The 9,636-nt window shown below is 53.8% G+C and overlaps 2 protein-coding genes across 18 annotated transcripts in view; one reads left to right on the top strand and one right to left on the bottom strand.

Moving 5' to 3' along the window:
• PLSCR3 (phospholipid scramblase 3) overlaps positions 1-2,832 on the top strand; it is a 7,250-nt gene extending 4,418 nt beyond the window's left edge. For 4 of the 7 annotated variants that reach the window (XM_019664996.1, XM_019664997.1, XM_019664995.1 and 1 more), the window contains one exon: positions 1,718-2,832. In XM_019664996.1, the coding sequence (XP_019520541.1) occupies positions 1,718-2,044 (327 nt within the window). In that variant the 3' untranslated portion in view covers positions 2,045-2,832. The remainder of the gene's footprint in view (positions 1-1,717) is intronic. The other 3 variants (XM_019665000.1, XM_019664999.1, XM_019665001.1) reach the window with 1 other exon arrangement.
• TNK1 (tyrosine kinase non receptor 1) overlaps positions 1,850-9,636 on the bottom strand; it is a 19,074-nt gene continuing 11,287 nt past the window's right edge. For 3 of the 11 annotated variants that reach the window (XM_019664989.1, XM_019664988.1, XM_019664991.1), the window contains exons 2-13: positions 8,561-8,847; positions 8,323-8,420; positions 8,010-8,201; positions 7,737-7,892; positions 7,334-7,617; positions 6,799-7,072; positions 5,496-5,590; positions 5,012-5,176; positions 4,690-4,772; positions 3,848-4,146; positions 3,661-3,756; positions 2,932-3,576 (exon numbers count right to left, since the gene is read on the bottom strand). In XM_019664989.1, coding sequence (XP_019520534.1) covers positions 3,463-3,576; positions 3,661-3,756; positions 3,848-4,146; positions 4,690-4,772; positions 5,012-5,176; positions 5,496-5,590; positions 6,799-7,072; positions 7,334-7,617; positions 7,737-7,892; positions 8,010-8,201; positions 8,323-8,420; positions 8,561-8,831 — 2,127 coding nt within the window. In that variant the 5' untranslated portion in view covers positions 8,832-8,847 and the 3' untranslated portion in view covers positions 2,932-3,462. Of the gene's footprint in view, positions 1,935-2,931; positions 3,577-3,660; positions 3,757-3,847; positions 4,147-4,689; positions 4,773-5,011; positions 5,177-5,495; positions 5,591-6,798; positions 7,073-7,333; positions 7,618-7,736; positions 7,893-8,009; positions 8,202-8,322; positions 8,421-8,560; positions 9,623-9,636 lie in introns of those variants that run through there. The other 8 variants (XM_019664994.1, XM_019664992.1, XM_019664986.1 and 5 more) reach the window with 6 other exon arrangements.

The raw sequence follows: 9,636 nt of genomic DNA on the forward strand, positions 1-9,636 counted from the left end.
CCTTTTGTTCTTCAGTCTAGTTGTGGAGGACGTTGCTTCACTGGCCCAAGTTGGCACCATCATTGCGCTCTTCCTGGGCGAGGCAGATCAGTTGCCGGCTTCTGGACGGCCGCTCATGGCGGCTGCTGGCCGCTCAGGCTGGCTGCTGGCTACACATGGTAGCCCATGGCAGCCCACTGCAGCAGCTGTCGCTGGCAACTCACGGCAGCCCACCTCCATGTTGAGCTGTTGTTCAGCATCTTAGCTGTAGAGGGCCGTGTCACTGGCCCTCATATGTGGGATCCGAACTGGGGACCTCTGGCGTCCCAAACCAGCTCTTAACCACCGCGCCACTCGGCCGGCCCAGGCCAGACTGAATTTAGGGTGAAAGATTATGAAGTCTGCCATGGGCTAGATCCATGTGGCTGCTGTGCATGAGCTTATAAGAGTTTAGGACCTGGAGTAAGCACTAATTTAACTTGTTGATATCCTGTGGCTTGCCCTGCCAACTTAGAAGTCCAAATGGCCCCTCCAACCTGGAATCCAAGTGATATCTTTTTCACCATGCATTCCTATCACCAAACTGGGTCCTGGAGAACCCAAGTGGTGACAGTTTCAGGGTGAAGCCTGGGAAGCACCTTTGTTTCTAGAAGACAAAGTCACTTTACAGACCTTTGAATTCTTTAAGGTATAATTACTTGTGCAGATAAGGGGAAAATAATGGGTATAATCCAGTAGATTTTCCAAGACATCTGATGAGGCATCCTACCTAAGACTACTTTTAAAAATTGGGGGGAGATTCTGTGATAGGAACTGGTTGAGAGAGATAACTTGGTGACTTCTGGATGGGAATATGTAGACTTTGGGGTTTTCATAGAGCCAGTCTCCCTTTTACATAATTATGAATGGTCCATATTTGGGGCTGTACTTTTGAGACCAGAGCTGACTGGGAGAGGCCATGCCCAACTTCAGACTGGTTTGCAGGAAATGCCCCAGAACTGTAGGACAGTGTAGTAAGAGATAGGAAGGACAGAAAAGGAAATCATTCTGGTTCTAGTCACTAGAGAATGAGCATAGAAAAAGAGCCAGGGAATCACTGTGAATTAGCACCTACATTGGCAGGGCCTGTTGCTCCTGGGCCCAGAGAGGCAAGTGGAAATCATGGTCCTCAGAGGCTACTTAACTGCTGCCCTCTCCCAGTAAAGGATCCCCTCTAACTGAGGCTTGCATGCAGTGCTGGACAGGGCCCTCCCTACTTTGCAGAGGAGAGGCATCCCTTTGGGCAGACAGTCTTCTAGGAGCCTGGTTGGCTGGTGGAGTGCAGCCAGGATTTTAGTAACCTCCTTTGCCCTCTTGGCCAAGCTACTCTGTGCAGGATACAAACTGCACCAAATGTGGGTGACAAGGACTTTGGTAACCAAAACAAATGTAGCAACCAGCCACATACTAAGGAGATTGGATGATACCATGCTTCTATTTTTCCTACCACTGATGTTCAGTTGTTATGTATGGCCCTTCAAGGGCAACAGATCTAAGTCTGATTTTTGCTATATATTCACAGTATGACCTAAGGTGACTCAGTTTCCCCAGATGTCAGTCACATGGAAACCCAAGGCTGTTGGGAAGATTCACTAAGTGTAAAGCATGCATGGTGATGAGGAGTGAAATAGGAGACAGGTGAAAGCAGTTGTACCCATCCTATTTGGGTCTTTTCTTCCTCCTCTTTCCCCCCTGACAGGTGAAGACTCCAGATGAGTCCCGCAGTGTGGGCCGCATCAGCAAGCAGTGGGGGGGGCTACTTCGAGAAGCCTTGACAGATGCAGATGACTTCGGCTTGCAGTTCCCAATGGATCTGGACGTGAAGGTGAAGGCTGTACTTCTGGGAGCGACATTCCTCATTGTGAGTTGGCTGTCTGTCTTGATTTCACTGGAGGCTTTTTGCACTTCCTGGCCTCCTGTTAGGAGAGGGTTAGGGACAGACTTTATGGGGGTGGGGAGGTGGGTTGCAGTTTCTCCTGCTAGGAGAGGGTTAGGGACAGACTTTACGGGGGGGTTGCAGTTCTAGTCTGGCCCAGCCAGATCTCCTGTTGATAGTGCCCTCCCCTCAGGACTACATGTTCTTCGAGAAGCGAGGAGGTGCTGGGCCCTCTGCCATCACCAGTTAGAGACTGCTTCAGGGTGAGGAGACCATCACTTCAAACAGAATTCAAGATGGTCACCTGCCCTGGCCTGGCCCGTCCTCAGAGGCAGCCCCTTTCCCCCATGTACACTGCAGGAGACAGACAGGGGTGCCTGAGAGGCTGGGGGCTATGGTGCCCCATCCCTTTCCTACTCCCCTGGCCTCCTTCACCTGTGGCCCCACAAAAGGGTATGTATGAGAGCCCTTCCCCTGCTACCTCGCACCACTGCCTCCGGCAATTCCTCGGCAATCCCTCAGCACACAGGCACATCGGCTTTCAAACTTTCCCTACTCACTCCCTCCCACCCTGTTCCAGGGCCTCTGCCCTGAATGAGGCTTTTAGAATCCAGGGCTCTGGGGTTTTACAACAGAGCTGGGGTGGGGAAGGGTAAGCAGCACCAAAGATGGTAGATAACGGCCACCCTTCCTTGCATCAGCTTGGCCAATTAGTTCAGCCTCAGACCATGGCACTTGGAGGGATCCCCATTTTCCCGCCAAAAGCTCTAGGGCCTAGAGCCCAGTGCCACCTTCCTTTCCCCCTTGGACCCTGCCCACCGCTGGTGCTTGCTGAAGCTTCCTGTGCCTTACTTAACCACCCCCTCCTTCCCTGTCCCTACAAAGGAGGCTGCATCTTTGTATGTTATATTCATATAAACTTTGTAACATTTTGGAAATTGGAAGATGTATATAATGGGAGAGGATAGAAGAAAGAGTTGGTGTGGGAAGAAACAAAGGGAAATATGACATGGGCTGGGCGGGGGCTGGCCCACCTAATAATCCATACTACCAAGATCAAGTGTCCTTGCATCCAAGAGAGCAACTTTCATCACCCATGATGGCCCCGGCCCAAGCCAAGGCAGTTTGGGCCATGTGCCCCAAGCCTATTTGGCTGCTTCCATCATCCAAGATGGGTGCTCCCACAAGAGCCCAGTGTGATAGTTGAGGGCAGTTCAGGATGGCTGTTCCCATATGGCCACTTGATCATTCTCTGTAGAAGTAGAAGCTTCCTGTGGGTATGAAGTGTAGCAGCTGTGTTCCTCCAAGTTCTCTTGGTTGGAAAAGTGGGCAGAGTGGACTATATCCTTCTATGACCCAGCCAAGGGACCTTGAGCCCTCAGAGGCCAAGGGGCAGAGGAGGAAGAAATACTCATCTGTGCCTGACCTTGGGCTCCTCCTGTACTTGCCTATAGCAGGCTCTTCTCAAGTGGGAAAGTCTGCCTGTCAGGACCTTGTTCTGATTCTGCTTGGTCCCATATAGTCAGGCCCTTGGTGCATGCTGGTGTCCATGCCCAAGGGAGCAGAGCTTAGGGCCGAGCCAGGACATAGCGACTGGCTGCTGAGAGGTCCCACTGGTAATGTTCCAAAATGCGCCAGCAGTCTGCTCTGGATCGGCTACTCAAATAGAAGAGCTGGTCCACCTGTAAAAGCAGAAGGGCGGACAGCTGACTGTCAGAGAGCAGGGGCAGAAGAGGTAGGAACCCAAGAGAAGTGCCTGGCTTTACCTTGAGGTTCCGTATGGCAGAAACCACATCTCCCCCAGTAGCTCTTAATACTGTCTGGCACTCCTGGTGGGTGACTCCATGCACGTTCAGCTCCACCTGCAGGGGAGAAAGCCTCACTTAGGTTCCTACTCCAGCCTCCCAGCCTGTAGCCCCTTCTGGTCACCAAGCCACTTCAGGGAGACCTCACCTCCATAACCCTCCTCTGAAACTCGGAGTCGGACAAAAGGCCTCCAGAGGGGACGGTGGCTTTGCTGGCTCCAGGCATTCCCATGGGGTGGTTTTGCTGTGGTTCTCTTTTGGGTCCGGTAGGCCACTCCCTAGGTGATTGCCTGGGCTGAGAAGAGCTGGAGGCAAAGGGAGGGCAGGGTCGCAGGCCTGGAGGTCCCTGAGGCACAGCTCTGGCGTGTCGAAGTTCTGGGGGGCTTGAACCACCCCCTGTGGGGCGGGGGCCCAGAGATAGAATGGATTCCATACTCTTGGAAATGCCTGCATAGTTGAGAAAGAAACCACTTGAGAGGAAGCCTAGATGCTGGACCCTGCCTTCTTCCTGTTCTCTGTCTACCTGTGCTGTCCTCAGGTTGTCCTTGTGTTAGGTGGGACAATAAGACAGGTGTGCAGAACAGACATCTAGGCCTAGGCAATGAGGACCCAAAGAACTGAGAATGCAGTGGGGAAGTACAGCTGGGATATCAACAGGCAGAATGATGTGGGGAAAGAAAATCATATGTGGGGAAATCACATGGGCAAAGGCATGGATTTAGAGCAGGGTGCACAACTGGAGGGTTGTTCCTTTTTTTTTTTGGGTGGGGGGTGGAAACTGTTTTTTTCCAAAACCCATCAGTTCCAAGTCAAGTAGTTGTTTCAATTTAGTTGCGGAGGGCACAGCTCAGTGGCCCGTGTGGGGATCAAACCGGCAACCTTGGTGTTATGAGCACTGCGCTCTAACCAACTAAGCTAACCGGCCACCCCTGGAGGGGTCGTTCTTGATCTCCTCACAGACCTTGGGGACTCTGCCCCAACCACACCCACCTTTTATCCTCTGCAGGGGCACAACGTTCCTTCCCTGACCCCGTGCCAGAGGTAACTCCCGAAGCTTTGTCTTTGCTCTGTCCCTGTTGGAGAGTGATCCAGTTCAATCGCCACTCCAGCCCCACCCCACATATCAATGTCCCCTCCCAAATAATCTCTGGGGCAAACTGAGACCCAGAGTGGAAGCTCCAGCTGGAAGGCAAGTCTAGCCTCCCCTCCAGCTTCACCCTGGCCCCTCCTCAAGCTTCCCTTTCCAGAGCAGTTGCTGAACTTGGTTGGTTCCCCCAGCCTAGTTCTGTCCCCCACTTTTTCAGATCCTCACCCATCTATGCTTCCTCTGCGTTGCTCTTCCCGGGCAGGGGAGCCTCTGTGGATTGGACGGGTGGTTGGTGAGGCCCTCAAATCTGCCAGCATCACTGCGGAGGCTGGGAAGTTGCCCACTTTGAATGTGCGACCATTCTGGCCCTTCCAGGTTGTGGAGCTGGGGCTGTGGGAAGAGGCACTGGTGAATGAGATGTGAGCAAGGAGGGAGTGGGGGCTGGGCTCCTGTTGCGTTCAGCTCACAAGGTGTGTGCCATGGATCTACATCTGCCTGGAGGAAGGAAAGCCTTTCTCTTTCTAATACAAAAGGGCTCTATGGGCCAATGGTGGCTCCAGTGGGGAGGCCAGGACTGTGATAGAACTCTCAGGGTCCAGTAGGGAGAGGAGTAAATGAAGCAGAGGATAAGGGTTCAAGGAGCTGGGGAAAAGCAGCAAAGGGACCAAGGTCAGGAAGGCTGGGGATGTGTAGGAGACGAGGCTCTCACCTGCTCTCGATGATAGTGATGGGATCATCAGGCTCCATTCTCAAGGCACCTGGCTCTGTGACATCCCGTACACAATGCCCCTCAGGAGGCCAGGCCTATAGAGACAGGAGGAAAGTGTGGCTGGGCTTGTGGCCTCAGTCAGAAGAATATCACGGGAGCAGGGAAGAAAGGAGACTTCTCTGTTTATGCACCCACCAATCAAACCCATATCAGGTGTGTCCTCTGTCTTGGGCCCAGGATGGGACTGCCCCTGTCCCCCAAGTATAGTGCAATGGGGGAGGCAGACCTAGATTCCATGCCAAGCTGGACACAGCCCAGAGGTGAGGGAGCAATGGGGGGTGGGGGGGGGGTGCTGTCTCTACCTAGGGAGATCAAGGGGAGTATCATCCTGTATATTGCTTTTACTCCACACTCAGGCCTATCACATCTGCCTCCCAAGCACCTCTACAAATTTTCCATTCTCTCCAGCCCCACTGTCTCAGCCCTCATCCAGTTCTCTTCATCTCACTTCTGCTTCACAGCCACTATCGCCTACCTGGTCTTCCCATCTTCAGTATCATCCCTCTAATCCATTCCTGCACCAAGCTAGAATGATACAATATGTAAAATTGGCTTGTAACTTCCTTAATCAAAACTCTTCCATGGCACCCAGGTGCCCTCAGAGTAAAGATTAAACTCCTTTAACAGTATAGTGATTTAGGGAATAGCTCTGAAGTCAGATTGACTGGTTCAGATCCCAACTCCTCCACTTACGTGTGACTTTAGGCAAGTCACTTAAAACTCTCAGTGCCTTAACTGCCCCATCTGTAAAATCAAGATAACAATGAAGTTATTAGCTTGTGAATATTTAATGAGTAAACATGCATAAGGATACATACATGTAAGGCACTTGTTAGTACAGTATCTTAACAGATCATGTGCTCTATATGTTAGCTCTGGTAATTTATCGTTCCTTACAAATCCCTCCCTGGGAAAGCCCCTGAGCACCTCTGCTGCCTTAGTTGCTTGTACTTCCCCTTCTCATGCTTGTCAAATACCCACATACCCAAAGCAGTAAATTTACTGCTCTCTGCTTTGTGCTCCCCCGTTCTCTGGCCCAGCCCTAGCCCTAGCCCCCAGCCCTTCGGCCTGCATCTATGTAGTCACAAGCTGCCTCCCCAAGGTTCTTAGCGCCCTACAGGTATGGACTGAATCTGTTCTGTTCGGAGACCCCACCCAGCCCAGAAGTATTTGTGCATGGAACCCTGGGAGAGAGAATGGAGGGAAGAGGGACTGAGTGTTCTGGGGAGGCAAGGGTTCCCACCTCTTGGAGCAGCCCTTCCAGGCAGGAGAAGCTAGGCCGGTCAGCAGGGTGGGGAGCCCAGCAGCGCAAGGCGAGGGCGTAGAGGGCCCTGGAGCAGAAAGGAGGCCTAGGCAGCCGGGCCTGGTCCTTCTCTAGCAGCTGCAGGATGAGGTATGGCGGGACCCCGGCCCAGGGCTCCTCGCCCCCGGAAAACATCTCCCACAGCGTCACTCCAAACATCCACACATCTGAGGCAGAAGAGAAGGCCCCCTGGCGCAGGCTCTCTGGAGCACACCTGCAGCAGAAGTGATGCTGAAGGGGGCTGGATCTGTGCCCCTCGGAGCTCCCACCTTCCACTGAGCGTGGCTCCTGTCCTCTCATCACCCTCAAAAGTCCTCCTTTCCGAGCCCTTCCAGACCGGTCCACTCCTTTGGGCCCAGCCTCCCTCGAGGACCAGTTGCCTCCGCACTCTCCCTTTGCTAGGTACTGCCCTCCAGATCCACACCCTCCAGCCGGCCGGGGATTCGAGACCAACCACCATGGGCCCGCCCCTCACCAGGCATAAGGGATGGGGCGGGGCCCGCCCATGACGTAGCGGCCCCGGGCACCGCCCAGCGGCCGCACCAGCCCGAAGTCGGCCACCTTGATCATGCGCGGTGAAGCCAGCAGTAGGTTGCGTGTAGCGAGGTCCCGGTGCACTAGCCCACGGGCCCCCAGGTACGCCATGGCCCCGGCCAACTGCCTCAGGAAGAGGCAGAGCAAGGCCACGGGCAGCGGGGGTGTAGGGGCTGGAGCGGTTAGGCGTGTGTGCAGAGAGCCCAGTGGCGCCAGCTCCATCACCTGCGGGAGAACAGCGCTGCGTGAGCTTTGGCCTGGCCCCACAGGACACTGGCCTCCCACTCTCCTGTCGCACTTCAGCCCTGCGGCTTTCTTGGGAGCCAGAGTGCAAGTCCGCTCACCATCTGCAGAGGCCGGCCCAGTACCAGTCCGTGCAGACGTAGCACGTGTGGGTGCTCCAAGTTCATCATGACGGACACCTCTCGCAGGAAGTCCCTCAGCTCTGTGCCCACAGGGCCTTCGGGAGCCACCCGGAGGGACTTGACAGCCACTGGGACCTGGGGTTGGGGGGAGACACCATCAGGAACCCTAGGGGACAACTACTCCAGGGCAGAAGAACAGAGGGGGCAGCTGGCCCAGGTACCCAGAATGAAATAGGCTCCCTAGGTACTTACACTCTTGCCACTGGGCAGTGTCCACAGCCCTCGGTGCACCACACCAAAGCAGCCGGAGCCCAGCAGCTCCCCTCTGCACACAGCACTATCTGGGATTAGACACTTGAGTCCCCCCTCTGGTTCACAGAGGGACGGAGGGCTGTCTGAGGGTGGCATGGTCTCCTTTTGCTCAGGGGCAAACCCCCCAAGGATCTGAAACAGATGGGAAATCTGGTGTACAGAGCCCTGTATACTCCTCCCTGCCACCCAGCCCACCCCATTTCCAAGACTAAGTTGGCCCTTTAAGCCTCTACTCCCACCCCAAAACACAGACCTTGTAGACCCAGTTCTTAGGCTTGTGCCTGGAGCGGTGCCTCTTCAGAGCTTCAGCCAGTCTGCGCTGGGCTGGGGGAAGCCAGAATAAGGGCTGGGCTATTAGGGGGTGGGGGCATGATGCAAGGGATTTATAAGCAAGAAGAGGGCTGGTGTAAGGGGAGAGAGGGGGGAGGGAGAGGTAGCAACTAATAGGTTAGGGAAGGAGAAACCAGGGCCTCAGAGCAGGGGTCCCTCACCTGGCCGGCCCATGCCAATACTGTCCAGGTCCTCAGGTCTTACAAAGTCGAAGTGCTCCAGCTGAGTAACATTCAGCTCCTCAAGGATGGGTCGGTAAAACTGGGCCAGCTGGATGTCCCGGAGTAGCCTCAGCAGCCACAGGGAGCCTACATCTGGGAGCATGTCTGCAGAAGGAACTCCTAGGGATGGCACACTCTCCTCCAGACACATAGTCCAGGGTAGGCACCTGAGACACTCAGACACCAGAGATGTGGTCACCAGCTCCACCATCAACCCATCAGAAACACTCAGGTAAAGAAGGAGGGACACATCAGAGTCAGCCAGGTATCCTGCCATTCATATACACAGACCACAGGAAAAATATTCTTCATATATGAAACAGATCCTCTACCACACATCCCCACCACCACCACCACCACTGAGAAACCTGCCCTCTTCACACCTGAGATTTTAGCATTGCGGACTTCAGGTTTGTTGCCCTGCTCACTCTTAAGATACTATGGCACAGTGCCTCTGTACCCCTAGGAACCCAGAGACACTGCCCTTTCAGACCTGAGGTCTACACTGCAGATACTACACATACACCCGAGATACTTATATACACATGAGACATTTTGTCCTACCATATACACACCAGAGATGCTCAGGTATGCTAACCACACCACACCTCAGACATGCAGGTACACATACACATGCATGTGCACACACATGAAGGCACACTGCCTCCCACACCCAGATACACTGAAACACACACACACACAATGAGACCTCCAGATATGCTGCAAAAGATGCCTGAGACACCCAGATATGTGTCGTCTCACATTTGAAATGTTCCAGTATGCTGCCATTAAACACCCAGGCTTACTGCCACATACCATCTCACATTCATGTACTTGAGACAGGGCAGTTCACTGCCCCAAGATACACCACTCCACACATCTGAGACACCAAGGTCCACATAAACACACACAACGCTCAAGACATAATGTATACATGGAGTAGAGTGTGGGAACGGATTCAATGGAATTGTAATAGATAAGCATGATACCGGGGGTGGGAGGGCAGTGGTTGGGGG

Source organism: Hipposideros armiger, unplaced genomic scaffold, assembly GCF_001890085.2.
Source record: "Hipposideros armiger isolate ML-2016 unplaced genomic scaffold, ASM189008v1 scaffold_431, whole genome shotgun sequence".
NCBI classification, from domain to species: domain Eukaryota; kingdom Metazoa; phylum Chordata; class Mammalia; order Chiroptera; family Hipposideridae; genus Hipposideros; species Hipposideros armiger.